At 49.9% G+C, this 22,524-nt stretch overlaps 1 protein-coding gene across 1 annotated transcript; it reads right to left on the bottom strand.

Annotated features, from left to right (window-relative positions):
• Positions 1-3,863: 3,863 nt before the first annotated feature.
• On the bottom strand, positions 3,864-12,309 carry LOC137456905 (zinc finger protein 883-like). The gene is made up of 3 exons (XM_068168594.1): positions 12,047-12,309; positions 5,613-5,702; positions 3,864-5,001 (listed from the first exon to the last, which is right to left on the bottom strand). Exons 1-3 carry the CDS (start codon positions 12,307-12,309, stop codon positions 3,864-3,866), a joined length of 1,491 nt encoding a protein of 496 aa, XP_068024695.1.
• Positions 12,310-22,524: the final 10,215 nt, after the last annotated feature.

Below are 22,524 nucleotides of genomic sequence, written 5' to 3'. Positions count from 1 at the left end.
TTCTTCTCTGGGCTTCTTTTCTCTCAGGCACCAGCCCTTTTATTCCCTGCACTTCTTTCTTCTCAGGCAGCAACACTTTTTTCTCTGCCCTTCTTTTTTCTTGGGCACCAAACCTTTTGTCCTCTGCCCTTCTTTTCCCTTGGGCACCAACCGTTTCTTCCTCTGTACTTCTGTTTCCTCAGGCACCAACCCTTTTTTCCTCTGCACTTCTCACTCGGGCACCAACCCTTTGTTTCTCTTCACTTTTTATCTCTTGGGCACAAACAATTTTTTTCTCCGCACTTCTTTTTCCTTGGGCACCAACACTCTTATTCCCTGCGCTTCTTATTTCTTGGGCACCAACAATATTGTTCTCTGCCCTTGGTTTCTTTCAGGTACCATCACATTTTTCTCTGCACTTCTTTTTCCTTGGGCACCAACCCTATTTTTCCCTGTGCTTCTTTTTTCTCGGCCACCAGCTCTTTTTTTCTCTGTGCTTCTTATTTGTCAGGCGCAAACTATTTTATTCTCTGCTCCTTTTTCCTCGGGCACCAATCATTTTTTTCCTCTGTACTTCTTTTTTCTCATGCAGCAATGCTTTTTTTCTCTGCACTTCTTTTTTCTTGGACACCAAGCCTTTTTTCCCCTGCACTTCTCTTTTCTTGGGCACTGACCCTATAATTCTCTGCACTTCTTTTTTCTTGGACACCAACCCTTTTTTTCTCTATGCTTCTTTGTTATCAGGCACTAACCCTTTTCCCCTGTGCTGCTTTTTCTCGGGCACCAACCCTTTTTATCTCTGAGAGTCTTATTTTTGTGCACAGACCTTTTTTTGCTCTGTGCTTCTTATTTCTTGGGCACAAGCAATTTTATTCTCTCCTCTTGTTTTCTTTCAGCACCAACACATTTTTCTCTGTACTTCTTTTTTCTTATGCACCATCCCTTTTTTTCTCTGTACTTCTTACTTCTTGGGCACCAACTATTTTATTCTCTGTCCTTTTCCCTCGGGCACTCACACTTTTATTCCCTGCACTTCTCTTTTCTCGGTCACCAACACTTTTATTCTCTGCACTTCTTTCTTCTCGGGCACTGAACATTTATTGTCTTCATTTCTTTTTTCTCAGGCATCAACCTTTTTTTCTCTTCACTTTCTATCTCTTGGGCACCAAGACATTTTTCTTCTGCTCTTCTTTATTCTCAGACACCAACCCTATTTTTCCCTGCACTTCTTTTTTTTTGGGGCACCAACCCAATTATTCCCTGTGCTTACTTTTTCTCAGGCACCAACTCTGTTATTCTGTGCACTCCTTTCTTCTCTGCCACAGACCGTTTTCTTCTTTGCTCCCCTTTTCTCTCGGGCACCATCCCTTTTTTCCTCTGGACTTCTTTTATCTCAGGCACCACCACTTTTATTCTCTGGGCTTTATTCTTGGGCACCAAATCTTTTTTTTCTAGTGCTTCCTGCGCTTCTTTATTCTCAGGCACCAACCTTTTTTCCTCTGCCCTTCTTTTTGCTCAGGCACCAACCCTTTTATTCCCTGCAATTCTTTTTTCTCAGAAACCATCCCCTTTGTTCTGTCCACTTAGAATAGAATAGAATAAACCAGGTTGGAAGAGACCTTCAAAATCATCACATCCAACCCATCATCCAACACAATATAATCAACTAAGCCATGGCACCAAGCAACCTATCAAGTCTCCTCCTAAACACCCCCAATGATGGCAACTCCACCACCTCCCCAGGCAGCACATTCCAATGGGCAATCACTCTCTCCATGAAGAACTTCTTCCTAATATCCAGTCTAAGGCTCCCCTGGTGCAGCTTGAGACTGTGTCCTCTTGTTCTGGTGCTGGTTACCTGAGAGAAGAGACCAACCTCCTCCTGTTTACAACCTCCCTTCAGGTAGTTGTAGAGAGCAATAAGGTCTCCCCTGAGCCTCCTCTTCTCCAGGCTAAGCAAAATCAGAACTCCCAGCCTCTCCTCATAGGACCTGTACTCCAAACCCCTCCCCAGCTTTGTTGCCCTTCTCTGGACACCTTCCAGCAAGTCAACATTCTTCCTAAACTGAGGGGCCCAGGACTGGACACAGTACTCAAGGTGTGGCCTAACCAGTGCAGTGAACATGGGCAGAATGACCTCCTTGCTCCTGCTGGCCACACTCTTCCTGATAAAGTCCAGGATGCCATTGGCCTTCTTGGCTGCCTGGGTGCACTGCTGGCTCATGTTCAGCCTACTATCAACCAGTACCATCAAGGATGCTTTCTGTCTGGCTGCTCTCCAGCCACTCTGACCCCAGCCTGTAGCACTGCATGGGGTTGTTGTGGCCAATGAACAGCACCTGGCACTTAGAGGGCCTCGGCCTCCAAACAGATGGAAGGGAGAGACAAATTGATTTGTTGAACCACACAGAACCAATGGCCTGGCAAGTTGAAGCCATGAGAGGATAAAGCTTTAGTAGATACAGGTGCCCAGAGTGCTCTGACACCATCCAACTATGAGGGGTGGAACCCATCTGTGTTTCTGGTATGACAGCAGGATCCCCACACCTGGATGTGTTGAAAGCTGAGTACTGGGATGCAAGCCACAGTTTGCTTTCACTTGGAGGCATGGAAGGAGTCACTGGACTCGATTGCCCCAGAACTGGAAACACAGCCCCAGCATTTGCATGGGCATGGACTGATCCAGACTGTGCTGGAACAGAGTGGAGCTGCAGAGCACCTGCAGTGAGCAGCCCTTTGGGTACTGCAAAGAGACCTCCTGTGGAGTGAGAATGGACAGTGCCTGAGGTGTGCTGCTGATTGCTGCTGGGCATGGCACAGGTGGCACAGGATGAGGGCTTGGCAATATCAAAGGTTAAGTTGAAAATTTGTTGCCATTACTCCACACCATCCTGCCTCATGCCACCTTCACAGGGACAGTGCTGGCTGGAGCAAAGGACTACAGGGCTTGAAGTTCAGATGGCAACATGAGAGGCTTCCTGTTCTGGTTGCTGCTGTTGGGTTCTGGCTCTCAGGTGCTGGCTCTTTGCTGAGAGGGAAGGCTGTAGGGGTTTAACTCCTGGCTGCTGCTGCTGACTGCTGTGCTTCTTTCTGCAAACAGCCTCAGGTCAGTGTGCACTATGTGATCTCATCTGGATTCAGCTCTGTTGATGTTGTCTCAAGTCCTTATCTCAACCCAGAGGGTTTTTTGATTTGGGGGTGTGTGTTATTTTTCCTTCACTTCTGTTTTGGGGGGAAGAAGCAGATTAACCTCTTCTCAGCTCTTCAACTTGTTCCAGCTCCAGAGTGGAAAGCCAACAGAAGCTTTCTGAGTTCTTCCAAAGATCTCCATCAGCTTCCCCCTACACCCTCCAAAGATCCCAAAAGTCAGTCCCAGGACCATCCAAATCCCAAACACCTAAGATCACCTGAAAGTCCCTGAAGAATGTCTCTGAGATGCCCCTCAAGACTCCTCTGAGAACCTCATTGTCCTCTCCCTGAACTGGGCACACAGCTCCACCCCATCCCTCGGGAGCAAATGCCCCCAAAATTTGGGCATTGAGGCAGGAATGTCAGAAATAAAAGCAAACAGACAGGATTTGGGTAACTTTTGGGGTTTAATGAGACAATTGGTTAATGGACAGAGGATTTCTTACCCCAGGGAGACACAAAGCATTGGGGAAGAACCAGACAGACCCTGGCAAAGCCCTACCCAGCTCCACTGGGAGCTCCAGCTGTGCCGACTCAGCACTGTAATTGTTCTCATTAGCACTAATTGGTGTTCAGAAGGGCAGGAGATGTTTGTTGCTGCTGGTGTCCCCAGTCCCTGAGAATTGCAAAGGAAAAAGGGATGATTTTTGTGCTGGAAAGGCCCTCTCAGAAGGGTCATGATTACCCAACAGATTCTAGGTGGGCTTATGCCTCCCCTCCAGTGCAAGATGCTTTCTGGTGTGGGTGCAGCGGTGATTGTTGAGGAGTGTTTTCTGGATGAAGCTCTTACCGCAATCAGCACAATTGAAAGCCTTCTCACTGCTGTGGGTGCGGCGGTGAGCAATTAGAGTGCTCCTGTGGCTGAAGCTCTTGCCACAATCAGCACAGGTGAAAGGCTTCTCACCAGTGTGGCTCGTGAGGTGATCAATGAGATTGTCTCTGCGGCTGAAGCGCTTGCCACAGTCAGGACAGCTGAAATCTTTCTCACCGGTGTGGGTGCGGCGGTGGCGAATGAGAGCGCTCCTATGACTAAAGGCCTGGCCACACTCCGGACAGCTGAAAGACTTCTCGGCAGTGTGCGCACGACGGTGCTCTGTGAGGTTTCCCTTCTGGGTGAAGCTCTTACCGCAGTCGGCACAGCTGTACGGCTTCTCACCGCTGTGGATGAGTTGGTGTTGGATGAATCCATTGCTCCTGGTGAAGCTCTTGCCGCACTCAGCACAGGGGAACAGATGCTCTCCAGTGTGGATGCGGCGGTGGATAGTGAGATAGGAGATTTGTTTGAAGCTCTTGCCGCAGTCCCCGCAGGGGAAGGACTTCTCAGTGCTGTGCACACTGCGGTGCTGAGTGAGGGAAGACCTGTGAGTGAAGGTCTTGCCACACTCCGCAGAGCTGTATGGCCTCTCACCGGTGTGGGTGCGGCAATGCTGGATATGCTCAGAGCTCTTGTTGAACCTCTTGCCACAGTCACCACAGACGAAGGGCTGGGGACCAGGGTAGGGGCAGTGGTGCTTAACCAGCTCTGAGCCAAGTGGGAAGCTCTGCCCACACTCACGGCACTGCTTGGGTGGCACAGAGGGACCTGCTCTGGCTTCATCCTCCTCTGCAAATTCCTTTTCCTCCTCATCCTCATCACCTTCATTCTCATGGTTATCCTCCTCTTCATACTCATCATTATCATAGTCATGATTCTGCTCAGCATCACCATCTTCCATCTTGTCCTCTACCTTCTCATCCTTCTCTCCCTTGGGGCTGCACTTGGGCTGCTCCAACTTGATCTCTGGGTGCTGCTTCTCCTCCCAGCTTTTCTCTGGGTCCTTCTGTGAGGCCATACTGTGGCAGAAAGGGGTCACAGCTCTGAAGTAGGTAAGATGGAAGCACCTGAGCCCAGGACCTCAAACCCTCAGATCCTGCCTGGGTCATGACACTCCCTGACTCCCAACACCTCCCAACACCCAGCTGGAGGAAAGAATGCAGAGGGGACCTCAAATATACAATTTTTGCAATGGTGTGGGCACAGACCTCTAATACCTGTGCTGAGACTCCAGGTTCCTGTGATCAGTGCCCTGAGGTACCCTGGGGCTTACAAGTGGTCCTGTCCTGCTCTCCTCAAGCCTGGTGGCATTGGCAGGGTGGTTCCTGGCCCAGGCCCTGTCCTATGATCTCTCCTGCCTCAGACAATGGAGGCAGCAGCACTGGCCAATGAAAGACCAAACCACCTCCAACCTTCTCCCACCACCTTCCAAATCCAAACCCCAAACATCACCTCCTGCCACACGACAGACACCCACAAGCCTAGGGAGTTCCCAAACTCCAACACCTGATGTGCCTCAGAGCCCCTGGAGGGGTGAAATGTGGTGGGCAGGAAGAGGTGGAGGAGGCTGGGAGGTGCCCTGGGACTCTGGGGCTGGGATCCTGCTGTTGCCCTACTCTGGGTTTCTTACCTGCTGGGCTGCTCCATGGGGCAGATCTGCAAACTCAGCTCTTCCCCAGCAAGCAGAAGCAGGGATGATGGAGAGAGAGGGATACAACTCCTGCCAAAGAGAAGCAAAGGTCTCAGAGGAGAGCACTGACCTGCAAGGGATGGCTCAGCACTGCCCAGGACCAGGCAGTACAGCTCAGACTTGCTGGGTGCAGCTCCCAAGCCCAGCAGCACAGCCACAGCACACAGCCAGGGCTGCTCAAGATGGGAGGCCTCAACAAGTGCAGACTCAGCTCCTCACCCCCACCACACCCATTCTGTGCTCAGCTCTGCCCTGCACACGCCTCTCTGCTGGCCACTCCCCAAAAGAAGATCAGAGCAGCCCTCAGGACACACACAAAGGGAGCTTCATGATCTCTGCAGATGTAGCAAAGGGGGAAGAGACATGGGCACATTCATGCTAAACTTCTTAAGCCCTCACTGGGATGCTGGAGGAGTCTCTGGCTCCTGCCCAAACCTCATACCTCCAGCACCCTTCACACACCTGCAGCCCAAAGAGACTCACTGGAAAGGGTTTGGCTTCCTTCTCTCCCTGACCATTTCTCTCAGCTTGCTCTTCCCAGTTCCCTGGAGCTGTCACTCCACATCCCCAAGAGAAAATGAGGTTTGGTGGGAGGGCACAGTGCCCATGGGCTGTTGTTCATCTCCCAGCTGGCACATGAAGAGCTGCAGCATAATTCACTCCTTTCACCTCCTAAAAAGCTGCCAGATTCTGCCATTTCCTGCACACACATTTGCACCTGGCCCTGGATCCTCTCCCCTATTTGGGGGAACAAGGCCAAATTCCTGCCTGACCATTCCCAGGCTCTTCCACCATTTCCAGCCCATCCATGGCCCTATTGCCTTGGCTGTCCCATGGCCCTGTGTCCCCCACCTCCACTGCCACTTCAGCTGGAAGGGTGGAGTGGGAAATGCTGTGGCTGAGGAAGCATCTAAGGAACTGGGCTGGAAGCAGCAGCACAAGAATGGAAGGGGCCTGAGACTAAAGGCTGGGATCAGCTGGAGGGCTGAAAGAACAGCACCAAGCCAAGGGGGGGTTACAGATGAGGGCTGGGGAGGGACCCGGCAGACACCTCAGGCAGGAAGTGAGGAGAGGAAGGGGGACAGAGAGGGAGTGAGACCTCAGGTGACTCCTGCCATGGGCTATGGCTGGGCTGTGTGGCTAGGAGCCCTGAGTGCCTGCTTGGGCTGTGCTGGATGTCAGGAGGGGTCAGGGGACTGTCCTCAGCCAGGCAGGGTTAGGGACTTTGAGCTTCTGGGGTCAGCTGCTGCCAGCACCATTGGAGGTAGGAGCCAGGCAGAGCCACACAGCTGCTGAACTAAGCCCTCCCACCCCCTGCAGCCTTCAGCCTCCATCTCTCCATCCATTGCTCCAGCTCCACTCACTTGCTGCCCCCTCAGAGTCCCAAGGGTTCCACAACATCACCAGGGCTGATCTTTACAGCCAGTAGGTTCCAACAGAAGTCCCTGGATGAGAACATGGAGGAGAATCCCTGTGGTGGATGGAAGGCACTGCAATGTCTTACACAAGAGAGTAGAGACCTCCAGCAGGGACAGCAGAGTACAGAGGGACACCACAAAGTGTCATCTGTCTTAGTTCATTCCCACAAGGCCTGCACCCATTCTCTACAAAGGAACAGCACAGGATCTCCAACCTCCTTTGCCCTTCCTCTCTGCTCCCAGGAACATCTTCTGGGATCTCTCTCTGCAGAGGAGCTTTGAGGCCTTGGCAGTGCTGCCAACTGCGGCCTGCAGCGGCCTGGCTCACCTGGGAGCTGCCTACCAGAATCTGTAACTGCAGCTCTTGGGTATGGGGGAGGAGGGGCAGAGAGGCATGCGGGAGGGGGAAGGAATTTGGGGCCTGGGGTTCTGGCCTGCTTTGGTGGAGCTCTGGAGGAAGCTTTGGCCTAGGGAGGTTGCTTGGCTCCCGTGGCCCAGGCGCACTATGGATTGTTGTGGATTTGATGCTGCAAAGGGGGCCCAGGGCAACCTCCTGAGCTTCAACAAGAGCAAGGGCAGGGTCCTGCCCCTGGCCTGGCACAATCCTCACAATCAGGACACGCTGGGGGAGGAGGGGATAGGAAGCAGCCCTGCAGAAAAGGACTGGGGGCTGCAGCTGGACAAGAAGCTGGACAGGAACAGACAGGGGGAGCCTGCAGCCCACAAGGCCAAGGGCAGCCTGGGCTGCACCAAAAGCAGCATGGCCAGATATAGACAGAGGCCATCCTGGCACTTGGCTCTGATCTGCTGAGATTTCACCTGCAGCACTGCAGCCAGCTCTGGAGCCCTCAACACAGGAAGGACAGGGACCTGATGGAGAGGGTCCAGAGGAGGGACACAAAAATGATCAGGGGCTTGGAGCAGCTCTGCTACTAGGACAGGCTGAGGGAGCTGAGGGTGATGAACCTGGAGAGGAGAAGAGAAGACTCTGGGGAGAGTCACCTAAGAGTGACCTTCTGGTACCTGAAGGGGACTACAAGAAGGCTGCAGAGGGACTCTTTGCAAAGCCTGCAGGGACAGCACCAGAGGCAATGGCTTCAAACTAGAGCAGAGCAGATTGAGATTGGAGGTGAGGAACAAGTTCTGCACCAGGAGGCTGCTGGAACACTGCAACAGGTTGCCCAGGGAGGGGCTTGAGGGCCCAGCCCTGGAGAGGTTCAAGGTGAGGCTGGACAGGGCTCTGGGCAACCTGAGCTAGTGCAGGATGTCCCTGCTGACTGCAGAGGGGCTTGGACTGCAGCACCTTTGCAGCTCCCTCCCAACCCAAACCACTCTACGATTCTAGGAGTCTAAGGGCAGCCTCCAGGAGAGGAGGAAAAAGATGAGGCAGAGGAGGACAATAAAGAAGACAAGGAGGAGAAGAACCAAAATCCCTTCCAAACTCCTCCAAACCTCTGCCAAATTCCTGGAAAGCTCTTCCAGCTCTGCAGAGTTCATTCTGAAAAGAGCTGAGGGAGTTGCTAGGCTCAGGGATGTCTTGCACACTCTGCACAAATGCTCCAGAAGCTTTCCAAGTGCCCTCAAAACCAGCAGCACAGCTCTGCTGCCACACAATGCCAGGCTGCAAGGGACCCCAAGGCTCAGCTGCTCCAACCTTGCCAGCTGACACTGGACTGGAAAGGAGCTGGCCCAGCCCCCTGCCAAGCTGAGCCTTCCAACTCTGCCCTGCAGGGCAATCCACCACTGCCCTGGGGAGATGATTCCAATGGCTGACTGGCAGGGAAAAGCTTTTGCCTCTGCAGGGCACTGTGCCACTTCAGCTCAACTCTTGCAGCAGCTCTTTGAGATCTGCCTTTGGAGCACCACAAACACTGAAGCACTGCTGTGCAAAGCAGCTCAGCTTCAACTTCCAACTGCCTAAACTCTCTCATTTTAAATTCAAGGCAGGGGCCAAGCTCACACCCAGCCCCCAAGCTCAAGAACCAGCAACTAAGGTCAGAGTCAGCTTCCAAGCCCAAGAATCCAGATCAGAAATGCAGAGCCAGACCCCAGGCTCAGAACCAGCTCCTAAGTTTACATCCAGGCCCCAAGCTCAAGAACCAGCAGCTAAGATCAGAACCACTTCCCAAGCTCAGAGCCAGCCCCTGAGCTCAAGAACCAGCAATTAAGGTCAGAACACTTCCCAAGCTGAGAGCCCCCTCCAGAGCTCACACCCAGGCCCCAAGCTCACAAGCCACCAAACCAAACCAGGTTGGAAGAGACCTTTAAGATCATCACGTCCAACCCATCAACCAATCCAATCCACCCAAACAACTAACCCATGGCACCAAGTGCCATCAAGTCTCCAAATAAGGTCAGAACCACAATAATAACCACAATAATAAGCAAATAAGGACAGAACCACATTCCAAGCTCAAGAGCCAGCCCCCAAGCTCAAGAGACAGCCACTAAGGTCCAGAACCTAGATCAAAAGTGCAGACTCAGCTCCCAAGCCAGCAACTAAGGTCAGAATCACTTCCCAAGCTGAAGAACCAGCCCCTGACCTCAGAGACAGGCCCTGAGATCAAGAACCACACCCCAAGCCCAGAGCCAGCAACTAAGCTCAAAACCCCTTTCCAAGCTCACACCCAGACCCCAAGCTCAAGAGCCAGAAAATAAAATCAGAACCACTTCCCAAGCTCAAGAACCAGCCCCTGAGCTCAGAGCCAGCAACTAAGGTCAGAACAACATTCCAAGCTCACAGCCAGACCCCAAGTTCAAGAGCCAGCCCCTAAGCTCCAGAACCAGCAACAAAGGCCAGAACCAAGCTCAAGAGCCAGCAAGTAAGATCAGAACCACTTCCCAAGCTCAGGAACCAGGCCCTGACCTCAGAGACAGGCCCTGAGGTCAGGAACCACACCCCAAGCCCAGAGACAGCAACTAAGGTCAGAACCACTTCCCAAGCTCACACCCAGCCCCCAGGCTCAGAGCCAGTTTCACAACTTTGCTTATTTCAAGTTCCCTTCATTGCACTTCTGCTAAGTGTCCAAATTGAAGCAGCCAGAGAATGCTTTGGGCTGGAAGGGACCCCAAAGATCAGACAGCTCCAACCCCCTGCCATGCCCACAGACACCTTCCACCACACCAGGCTGCTCAAGCCCTCATCCAACCTCACCCTCAGCACCTCCAGGGAGGGGGCAGCCAGCACCTCCCTGCCCAACCTGCTCCAGGCTCTCACCACCCCCACTCCAAACTATTGCCTCCCAAGCTCCACTCCAAATCTGCCCTCCTCAACCTTCAATCCAGTCCCCTCAGCCCATCACTCCCAGCCCCTCACCGAAGTCCCTCCCCAGCTCTCCTGCAGACCCCAACAGCTACCACAAGGCTGCTCCAACCTCTCCCCACAGCCTTCTCCTCTCCAGCCTCAGACACAACTCTTACAGCCAACCCCCACAGGGGAGCTGCCACAGCCCTCCCACCACCCACATGGCCTCCTATGCACCCCCTCCAACAGCTCAACCTCCTGCCCCTCTTGGGGGCACCACAGCTGCACACAGCACTCCAGCTGGCAGCACACAATGCTGCCAGCACAAAAACCATTGCAGCAAAAGCCTCAAGCTGTGCTCAGCTGCCAAAACCAAAGGGACCTCAACTTGGCCACAAGGGAAAGGACCAAACTCAGCCAAGACACTGATCCAACACCCAAGGCTGCACAAAACAACCATCGGCAAAAGCTCCTCCTGCCCTGAGCCTTTCTGTGCTCAGGAGGCCTGCAGAGAAACTGAGAATCACTCTGCAACCCCCCAGGGAATCTTTGTGCCTCAAGAGATTGCAGAGCACAGAGGCCTTGGATGCCACCACCCCCAGCACAGCCAAACCGCCCCACAGCTGACACCAGCCCCAGGTGCTCCCAAGCTCAGGCTCAGCACAGCACCCACGCCCCACACCCCCACGGCACCCAGCACACAGCCTGCCCACAGCTCCCCCCCGCGCCTGGCCCTCAGCCCAGCCGCTGCCAGCACAGCAGCCTCCAAACCCCCAGGGCTCCCCCACACACCCCCACAGCAGCCTCTGCTGCAAGCCACACCCCACGCTCACCACCACCTCTCCTGCACACAGCAGCCCCCACAGCGCCGCTGCCAGCTCAGCTCTGCTGCCAGCCCAGCCCCCAGCACAGGGACACAGGGACACAGGCCACCGATCCCCCCTAGATACCTGCAGAAGCTTGCCCTCCACCAGCCCCACGGACCCCTGCGCCACAAATCCTTCCCCAACCCAACCGACCCTCCCCAGCCGCCCCACAGAGCAACCCTGCCCCACCACGCGGCGCCACCAGTCCCCCGTCCAGAGCCCCTCTACGTCTACGTGGACCACCCCAGGACCACCTGAGTTCACCAGCACCACCTCCCGAACCCCTCTAGGTCCACCCGGATCATCCCAGGACCCCCCAGCAGACCAAAGAAACCCCCCCAAACACACCGACAAATCTTCCAACCCCACCCACGGCACCCCAACCGCACAGACCCCTCCCAGAACAGCACAGATGACGCTCACTGACCCTGCACACCTCTGCCCTACCCCACAGCCCCCCTCCCCCTCCCACCCCGAATACCGCGGACCCCCACAGCCGCACAGAGGTCCCCACAATCACAGCGAACCGCCCCCCAACCGCACAGACCCCAAGCGCCAAGCTTGCAGAGCTCCCCCGCACCTCACAGACCCACCCCGTACCCCACGGATCTCCCCCGGATCCCACGGACCTCCAACCACATATGCCCAGAAGCCCCCAACCAAACCCCATCGGTTCCCCCTAAATCCCCGCAGAGGCTTCCCCCCGCCCCACCCCCACCGACCCCTGCCCTACATACCCCTCCCCAACCCAAGCGACCCTCCCGACCCCTCGCAGCCCCACAGAGAGCATTCCCTGATCCCCACCCCACGACCCCCAACTCAGCCCCAGAGACTCCCTCACCACACCTGGATCCCGGGACAAGAGCGAAGCAGCGAAGGAGAAGGAGGAAGAGCTCAGCGCACAGGGAGCCGCCGGCCCTGGCAGGCTGCTGGCGAACAGAGAGCGCTGGGAGGGAGACCCCGGCCTGGCCCCTCCGGCTGCTGCGGCCACGTGGGACGGGGAGCGGAGGCAGGTCGCAGTCTGGAACGGAAGTCCCGCCCACGGCCGGGCAGCCACAGCCAATCAGAGCCGCCGCAACAGCCCAAGCCATGTCAGTGGCGTTGGCCATGGGGGTGTAGTTTTTCATTCTTTGTGTATGCCTTTTGCAAATTGACAATGGCTGCCCTAGGCTGAACTGAAGCTCTAAGAGCTACAGGACAGACAGTGCTGCTCCTATTGCAGTGGAGGACACTGCCCTTGAAACCTTGCCAGACACTAACACGGCTCCTATCAAAGACACCTTGGTAGTCACAGTCAAAGCTGTGGCATCAATGAAGCCATTCAGCAGTGGCCTGATGGACGCACAGGTTGGTTACAAAGCAAAGCAGCTAAGACCTCTGCTCTCTTGGACCACTTGTAGCTGCAGGATTAAGGGAGAGAGGTTTGAGTTCAGGCTCAGAACCACACAGAAGATCCTTTCTGGCTCCAAAGAGACCAGTGGCACTTTCAAGGGAAGAGTCAACTTCTTGGGGGACAACTGCCTGTTAGGTTTGTGCTCAGGTCTCTGTAATGTGGACAGAAGGAACATGGGGTGATGGCACACACATCAGGAGGTCATTTAGGTCACCCTCATGCAGCTGCTGGGGATACCCAATCAGTAAACCAGGACAGTCTAAAATGGTTTACAGACCAAAACAAAGAGCTAAGCCACTGAGAGAGACTGCTGGAATGACAAAAAGCAGCTTTAGAGAAGAAGAACACAGGACAGGGAGCAAATCTTCCATAATCAAGAGGTGCAGCTGGATGGAGAGAGAAACCTTAGATGCTGCCTCCCAAAGACTACAAAAGGCACATTTGATGCTGCACAAGAAGCAACCTAGAGAAGTTGGGGAGGACTTGACAGCTGGTGCTCCACAGTCATGAAAATGTAACTGAAATGCATTGGGGTTTCAAACAACATCACCTCCCTGTCCCACAACATCTGGCCCCCAACTGAAGTGCTGTGGATCACTGCTGTCAAGAGTGAAGGAACAGAAGCAAGCTTGCCCAGACCTGAGCTGCTATTTGAATCAGGTTCATGGACCAATGGCTGGAGTTACCTATTAGCAGAGACTGAGACACTGAAACAGGGGAGCAGTGGAAAACCAAATTGCTGCCAACACAACACATGCTACATGAAAATCCAGCACACAGGTGCAGAGCTGTTAGCCTGAAACCAAACTTCATACAGGAACAAAACCAAATCCATTGGCACAGGTAACAAGAACTAACAGCCCCAAAGGAAAGACAGTAAGTGGAGATGGGAAGTCAATGTTGCTGCAAGAGGCCAGCTCCAGCAAGACATCAAAATGATTGTTAGGCAGCAACAGACTCAATCAGCACTGGTAACAAGCCCAACCCCGGGGACACTGCAAACGGAGCCAGGAAATAGCTCTGCAGAGGTGGGGTCACAGCAATTGCTAGATCCAGACCCTGGACAAAAGGCACAGGAAATTACCTTGCTGCTGCTGCCAAATACCCAACAACCCAACCCAGACTTCTCACCCTCTGGCGCATCAGAACTGAAACCAGAGACTCCCTTTGGATGCGAGGTGCTGGAGGGCGAGCGGCAGCTGCCGGCTGCTGAGCTGCGGCGGGGCGGGAGGGGCTGCGGGGCCGGGGAGCGCTGGGGGCGGCGGCTATGGCTCAGGGACCTATTTGTGTCTCTGCCCTGCACAAGCGCTTTGGGGTCCTCCAAACCCCTCCTCAAACTTCCTCCTGCGGCCCCAAGTCCTCTCTCTCCAGCCTGCAGTCAGAACTTTCTTCCTGAGCTGCGTTCGGCTCACAGCCTAAGGGAAAAAGCTCAAAGCCAACCTGAGACAAAACCAATCCGAGTGCAACCCGAGAGAGGCTGCTGCGAGGGCTGGAGGCAGCCCCAAGATGTTCCGCAGCAGGCAGTGGGAACCTGGGGACTCAAAGACAAAGGCAGGAAGGAAAACCTCAAGGCTGAGCTCCGCACGCCCCGTGCAGCGCCGGGGCCCAGCAGCTCAACGCTCCCCGGCTCTCAGCATGCCCCGGGGCCCGCCCAGACCCTTCCCCGCTCCGCTGCCGCCGCCCGCAGCGCTCCGGCACCGCTGCCGCTCCCTTGGGCACTGCTGTTGGCTCTCTTGGTTCGGGGGGCAGTTGTACAGCTCAGAGAGAGGTGAAGCTGATCCACAGCCAACAGTATATTCCTATACTATATTTTCTTAAAAGAATGTCCTGTTTCCAGCTCATGCCTGAGTTTATAATTTTTATAGTTCTGGTAGGATTCTACACCACTCTTTCCAGTACACATCATTATCTTAATCAAAACTAACAGTAGTATTATCCAACAGTTAGGGAGATTAGTTTGCAAAGCCAATTCTTGACTAACATTTCAGTACCTATTTCCTTCCCATCTCTCAATAGTATCAACCAACAAACAAATCACAATTATCGATACAGCTTGAGCTTCAGGAGTCCCTGGGATTCAAGTTTCCATTCTTTTGCTGAAGTCTTCTTGACTCTGGTGTGGTGAATCCAAGCAGCTTGTTCCTTGATTTTGATGGCTGTGAAGGATGTCAATAACACCTGATATGGTCTGGTCCACTTGGGCTCCAGAGGGTTTTCTGAAAGAGATCTCACATAGACATAATCTCCAGGTTCCACATCATGGACTGGTCTGTCTAACCCTCTCACATTGGTTCCAATCACCTGTTTGTTAACAATGCTCAGGTTCTTATAAATTTGCTGAACATACTTGTTCAACATTTCCTCTCTAAATTGCCCTGGTTCAGAAGGGTCCATAGTTCCTACTACATAAGGTCTTCCAAACAGGATTTCAAATGGGCTCAACCCTTCCTTTATTCTTTGCTTAGTTCGAATTCGCAACAGGGCAATTGGTAATGCTTGTGGCCAAGGAAGGTTTGCTTCCTGTCCAATTTTTACTATCTGGTTTTTGATTAAATGGTTCATTTTCTCCACTTGCCCACTCAAATGTGGATTGTAGGGGGTGTGGAGTTGCCAATCAATCCCTAAAATTTTGCTCACCTGTTGTACCACCTTGGCTACAAAATGAGGTCCCCTGTCTGAGGAAATAGCAGCAGGTACCCCAAAACGAGGTATTATTTCTTGTAACACTGCCTTAGTAACCTCCCGTGCTTTGTTTGTGTGACAGGGAAATGCTTCTGGCCAACCAGAGAAGGTGTCAGTGAGTACCAACAGGTACCTGTATCCCCCCTTTCTTGGGAGCTCAGTAAAATCAATTTGCCATTGTTGTCCTGGATAATTTCCTCTGCTAATTTGTCCCAGTCTAACTCCTCTTCTTACATTGGGGTTAGCCTTAAGACACACCTCACATTGCCGGGTTACCTGTTCGACCGTGGTGTATAATTTCCGTGCTATACACTCCTGAACCAATTTTCGATACAGGGCTTCTGCTCCCCAGTGAGTCTTTGCCTGTTCCATCTGAACAAAAGCCCAGAGAAGGTTCGTGGGAATGATTAATTTCCCATCCGGTGTCCTGGCCCAGCCCTTTCCTGTCCTATTCCCCAAAAGGTCTTTAATTAATGTCTGATCCTCTGTGCTATACACAGGTTCTGGCTCTTTTTGCTCAATTGACAGTTTACCATCTGGGATCAAAACAAACTCTGACAGCTTTCTCCCCTCCCTGGCCACCCTTTTAGCTGTTTCATCTGCCAGTCTGTTGCCTCTTTCTTGACCAGTATTTCCTTTTTGGTGTGCTTTGCAGTGCATTATGGCGACTTTGCTTGGCTTCTGCACTGCTTCTAGCAGCCTCAGTATTTCTTCTGCATGTTTAATACCTTTTCCTTGAGATGTCAACAGTCCTCTTTCTTTCCAAATGGCTCCATGGGCATGTACCACCCCAAAGGCATACTTGGAGTCAGTCCATATGTTTGCACTTTTCCCTCGGGAAAGCTCAAGAGCTCTGGTCAGTGCTATTATCTCTGCCTTTGGAGCGGAGGTGTTACTTGGTAGGGCTTCTGCCTCGATTACCTCTTCTCCTGTAGTTACAGCATACCCAGCTTTTCTTTCTCCCTGGATCACAAAACTGCTTCCATCGGTGTACCAGTTATGGTCTGCCTTTTCTAGGGGTTCTTCCTTCAGGTCAGGTCTGCTGGAATAAGTGGCCTCAATTGTTTCCAATCATGAATAACTCGTTCTCCATCACCACCCTGGAGGAAAGAGGCTGGATTGACAAAGTTAGCAACTTTAATTTCTACATCATCCTGCTCTACTAGGATGGCTTGGTATTTAAGAAATCATTGTGGAGACAGCCAGTGTCCTTCTAGAACAGCAGAGATGGTGTGTGATACTAGGACTGTGATCTTCTGCCCTATTGTGAATTTTCGAGACTCTTGAATGTTAATTGCAACTGCTGCCACAGCCCTCAGGCATCCTGGCGATCTACTGCAAGAAGGGGGCCGCTTTAACGACCAATTTGATCAGCGGATTCCAACTTTATTGAGCATCAGACACATCTTATATACAGTTTGCTATAATTATGCCCACTTGGCAACATACTATTGGTTGCTCTCTAAAAGGTTACATCATTGTTTTCACAACTCTGTGGAATTCTTCCATCCGGCCTAATTGCTCTCTTTCCCAGATCTCGCCTCCTCCTTATCTTGCTTGCCTCCCATCTCAGGGGCAGCTGGACTTCAGCATACCAAGCAATCAGCACTTTCTCACATCTCCTACTCTGCTACTATATTATCAACAAAGAATTCTTCAAGGCCTGAATTGCACAGGTGTTCCTGGGACCCATGTCCCCTCTTGCCCGACAACATTTCCCCCGTTTTTCTTTTGTGCAAGTAAGGCCTTGGAAGTTATTCTCTGAACACTTTGCATAATACAATTATAAACAAGTTTAACAATAATCAAAATGAGTACAATGATACCTAAGAACCTTAAAACTTACTACTATAATTAACAAACATATTAACATTAAGTCTGGGTATCCCTATCAGACATGTCTGAAAAAGTTCAATCAATTCATTATTACCTGTTATGTTGCACCTTTATTTTCTCTAGGATGGTCAAAAATCATAATTTGTTTAATGGTAGCAAGATTTCTTTAATCTGTAAAGGTAGATCTGGCCAGGCTCTAGCTTCACAGACAGAAAACTTGCAGGCAATCAGCAAGAGCAAAAGAGCTTCACTGCCTTGCCCAATATAAAATTACCCATAATAATGTGTTTTTGCTCATCCTAGTAACACTGATCTCTTATTGGTACCATTTGTTGATGTTTTCAATCGAAAATGAAAATGCATGCTGTGTTGTTATGAATTTTGATTTTCCCTCTAGGTGTGTAAAATTATAGCGAACTGGTGAGATAACATATAAATCCCTTCTCCCTACATTCAGTGTGGTAAGGGTCAAAGCATCCAATTTCACACATGCCCAATTGTGCAGGCTTCTTATCTGAAGAAAACAAATTCCTAGTTCTGAATATTTATCTTTAAGACAGCTCCTTCTCAGCCGTGGTGTCTCCAATTAACCAGACAGTGTCCTTGCAAGTCTGCAAGATAGGTTTCTTTCTCTTTACCCTCTAAACAGGCCTCACAAGATCCTGACCCTTAATCCCAGTGCACTCTAAGTCTTACAATTTTATTCATCACAATTCCCCCCCCCCCTTTTTTTTTTTTTTTTTTTTTTTTTTGTCACCATTGATTTGTGTTAAAATTTCCAGATATTTCAGAACCTTCTTAATTGGATCATAATTAAGTTCATCTGTTCTGATCACATTCTGATCATAATTCTCTACTTGTAACTTGTTGACATGAGCAATCTTACTTAAAGGTCTTAGTGTTTTGTAACAACAATTGCAGAGTATTATGCATAGCAATATTACAATTATTCCAACAATATTACAAACAAATGTTTAAGCCAATTTAGATTTGGTAACCAGAAAGTTAATTTATCCCATATTTCTTTAAATCCACAAGAAGTATCATCTAAAGAAATCTGATGTAATATCTGACTGTGGTTTACAATCGCCTGTAAATCTGTTTCCACTCGTTTATCTAGATTAACATAACTACAACAACTTACATTTATGACTACACATACACCCCCTTCCTTAACATATAAAAAATCCAAAGCTAATCTATTCTGAGTAGATATTTTCGAGAGACTATTGATTTCAATTTGCTGTGCTTTTATTGCATCTATGCTTGCATTTACCATGATTTCAACTGTAGCAGAAAAATTTATCATTTCTTTTTCAAGTTCAAGTCTTTTCACTCCGGTCTGATCAAGATTCCACACATGGGAACGTGGTTTTTGATCTCAATTGGACTCCTTATGTGCAAATAGGGTTAGGATCAAAATTAGGCTCCACCAGTATATGTTAACTCTGCCTCCTCGGCCTGCTGGGGTGCAACCAGCAGCCGGGTGTATTTTCTTCTCGGCAGCAGTTACATTCTTCAGGAGCCCTACAGATTTTTTAACTCCTTAACCCACTTCAAAATTCCATTTGGAGTCTCTTCTCTACTTCCTTGGTTAGTTTGTTTACCATTTCCCATTGTGCTTTTGTTATTTCAATTCCTTTGCCTTCAAAATCTTATGTCTCTTACTTTTCCTTTTACTAATCCTTTTAATTATTCCTGATATTTCCCAAGTAAAAATTCTCTAGTCTTTATTTCCCACTTATGCCAATCCCTGTCAATAATTTTCCATGGGGATTTAAATCCTTTTTCTCACCACAAAATAGGTTTTCTGTATTTACCAGCCCAAACTGCCTATTTTCAAATTCAGCATTCAGGACAAAATATTTTTTTGATTGATGCTTTTGACCCCAGATTATCATAACAGTTATTGTGATCGATGTTCGACTTCATGGGAAATGCTGTTTCCTCTTAGTCTTGATTCTTCTGCACATTAGTGAAGGAATAGTTGTTAAAATTAATACCTATTTACTACAAACCTTAACTTATGCTAATACCAAAAAATCCTTAAAACCTTAAAAAACTATGTTAAAATTAATCCATCAAATCAGTGTCTAAAAAGAAATAAAATTGTTACATTAACTAAAAAACACTTTCCAAAATTAAAACCTGTTTATACATTCCTTAACTATATTACATGGAGCTCCTTTGAAATGCCTAGGCAGACAACTAAGAAGGTTCAAACCAAAACAAAATCTTACAATTTGAACTCTTAACTAAGTGCATACACCTTACTGCAATTACTATGTACTAAGTACTTATAAATACCAAATGCTTACTTATTCATTATGCTTATTAGAAAAACTTAACAAAACTCTAAATAACAAATCTCTGAAAGACGTTACAATCAGAAATGACAAAATGAGTACTGTTGCTTTAAATCAAAACAGAGTGGTGCGGCTAAAGCCGCTGCGGGGGAAAGGGGTGGGGGCTGCTGCCGTGGCAGCTGCTTCACTGCTACTGTCGGTGCTGTCGGTGTCGGTGGTGCGTCAGCCGGTACCGCCTTGGTCGGAGCCGTCGGTATCCGTGGGGGCCGGCAGGGCTCGCGGGAGGAGAGCGGTGGCAGGAACGCTGTAACCGCGAGCCTCCAAGCGCTCCATTTTTTCTAAGAGGGGCCGTAAAGCAAAGTCGGCGCTGTTTGAATTCCTCGCTGCCGGTATTGTCTTCCGAGTCTGAGCCGTCACTGGCGATGTCAGAGGAAGGTTCCCCGCTGTGTGCAAACGGCAGTGGTGACGGCTGGTAAACGCGGTGTGGTCGCCGCAAGATGTATCGGGGGCGGCCCCGGTCGATCGGTCGACAGTTCTCAGACACATCTTTCAGCTGCAACTCAGATACACCTGGCGCTGCATCTCGTCCTGACAAAGTTGCTCTAACTGCAGCAGCCATTCGCTGTTTCAGTTCGTAGGTTTTAACACAGTTCATGCATTCTCGCCACGACTTTTGCAGCTTTATAGCAGTTTTATCACCATCTATAACCAAGTCCCACAACTTGTTCCTGTATTCTCTCCAACAAGCTTCATCAAAATAACTATCTCCGCTAGGGAAATGCCCTAAAGCGGATCTATGGGCCAAAAGTCCAGGCATTACTTTAGACGATATCTCCGCCTTACACTTTTCGATGACACTGTATTTCGTCTGATGACTGCTTATAGGGTTGGCCTTGCCCTTTCGAGTTTGTGCGCAAAGGTACTAAGGCTGCCATAACCTGTTGACTATGCTCAAGCTGTTTTGTCATTGTCATTGACAACACCTCAGCCTGTTTTTGTAATCCCTTATCAATCACCTCCGTCAACATGGCCATCGGATTGCTTGGCAAGTCCTGAGCCCTCTGCAACAATTCGGCTACCGTCCATCTAGGATCTGCTGATGTAATAAGCTGCTGCGTCTGCTGGTTCCCATTCTGCATTAAACACTGCCTTAAAATTGCCTCTCGGATACCTTCTCCTACGCTTGCTGCTCTAAGTGCGGCAAGCAACTTATCTACAAATTCACCAAGAGGTTCCTGTCTACCTTGCTTAATTCCCATATAGTGAGGATTTGCATTTCCATCCTTCTGCTTGTCAAAAGCCATCCTCACTATCTGGGCTGATGCTTGCAAAACAGGCGGCTGTAAAAGTGCCTGTAACTGGTCTCTCATACTGTCCCGTTCCACACAACTGATCTACTGTTACATCAAATAGTGGATCGTTTTGCTGTCTTTGTACTCCAGCTGATTGTCTAGCTAGGTGTTCCCACTCATTCAAAAATGTCATAAATCGAGATGCTGTTAGGATCAGCTTCATAACATTATAAGAATCTCTAGGTAACATATTATAGTTCATATAAATAAAATCAATCATCTGTCTAGCTGGTTCAGATTGAACCCCAAACTGACTCTCAGTCTGTCTTAATTGAGATAACAATTTCCATGGCAATTGGGTTACATCAGCCTGAACAACATTTTGCTCCCCAGGGACCTGTGTATACATTACTGGAAAAGCTTGATGTGAAGCAGCCAGCCAGCTAAGCCCTTCCTGATCTCCTTCGGCATTTAAGTGTTCTGCAATCTTTTGCCAATACTCTGTGTGCTTTCTTGCATGATCTTTAACACCACCTCCAGGATCTATCGCCCTGTTTGTCTCCTCTCCCTCACCTACTTTCTTCTCCTGTACAATTTGCTCAGCTAAAAGAGACGGGGAAGGCTCCTCACCAGAGTTCTGTGTTACAGATTGTAATTCGACTCTGCCACCTAGCCCTTTTACACACGCAGCCTTCTCCTTTCTTAAATAATCCTGAACCTCTTCTGACAAAGGCAACCCAGCATGTGTAACACTTGCTCCATTTGGGTCCGTATAATCTAATCATACCCTGGCTTGATAAGCTGCCATTTGCTCAGCATGATGCTGATCCAATGCTGTCATAACCATCTTCCACCATTTTCCACACTCCTTTGCTCGTTTTTCATCATCTAACCCATGCAGCCACAAGTCTTGTCCAGACTTTTTCCACTGCAATCTTTCAAACACCTCATTTGGATCCTTAAAATATCCTAACTCTCCTGCATAGCTTAACAGCGGCACCAACTCCTTTTTAAAATTTAACTTACACTGTCGCTTTTCTAAAAAGCATATAAATAAATCATACGCTGCCTGCCTATCCATATCCGTATTTAAACGTTAATACCTGTGCGCACAGTCCTCGTTTAAGCAGTTCCCGGCTCTACAGCGTCTTCAGCTTCAAGGCTGTCTTCCCTTTTCTTGCAGCCTCCGGTACTGCTATCCCGGGCCGGCCTTCTTCTTGCCTCCCGGCTTACTGCGAATCTCCCAAGTCCCGAAGAACTTCTTAGACCCTAACCTTTGTCTTCATTAGGGTCCCGTGTTCGAGCGCCACTTACTGCAAGAAGGGGGCCGCTTTAACAACCAATGTGATCAGCGGAATCCAACTTTATTGAGCATCAGACACATCTTATATACAGTTTGCTATAATTATGCCCACTTGGCAACATACTATTGGCTGCTCTCTAAAAGGTTACATCATTGTTTTCACAACTCTGTGGAATTCTTCTATCCGGCCTAATTGCTCTCTTTCCCAGATCTCGCCTCCTCCTTATCTTGCTTGCCTCCCATCTCAGGGGCAGCTGGACTTCAGCATACCAAGCAATCAGCACTTTCTCACATCTCTTACGGCGTCACTATATTATCAACAAAGAATTCTTCAAGGCCTGAATTGCACAGGTGTTCCTGGGACCCAAGGCCCCTCTTGCTCAAAACAAACCCCAACAATCTGAAGGTGATCAAAATAGAGGAACTTAATTATGATCCAATTAAGAAGGTTCTGAAATGTCTGGAAATTTTAACACAAATCAATGGTGACAAAAAGAAAATGGGGGATTGTG

The sequence above is a fragment of the Melanerpes formicivorus genome, unplaced genomic scaffold (genome assembly GCF_026170545.1).
Source record: "Melanerpes formicivorus ecotype bairdi unplaced genomic scaffold, bMelFor1.0.p_v2 SCAF_142, whole genome shotgun sequence".
Lineage (NCBI taxonomy): Eukaryota > Metazoa > Chordata > Aves > Piciformes > Picidae > Melanerpes > Melanerpes formicivorus.
Note: the sequence above shows the minus strand (reverse complement) of the source record. Positions and strands in the feature narration are given on the sequence as shown.

Excerpts from the sequence above, each read along its gene's own strand:
- LOC137456905 (XM_068168594.1), bottom strand. The coding sequence starts at position 12,309 with ATGGCCAACGCCACTGACATGGCTTGGGCTGTTGCGGCGGCTCTGATT. Across the intron at positions 5,703-12,046 it reads GCTCTTGTCCCGGGATCCAG|GAGTTGTATCCCTCTCTCTC; the intron begins GTGTGGTGAGGG and ends TCTCTTTGGCAG. Across the intron at positions 5,002-5,612 it reads CCCATGGAGCAGCCCAGCAG|TATGGCCTCACAGAAGGACC; the intron begins GTAAGAAACCCA and ends TTTCTGCCACAG.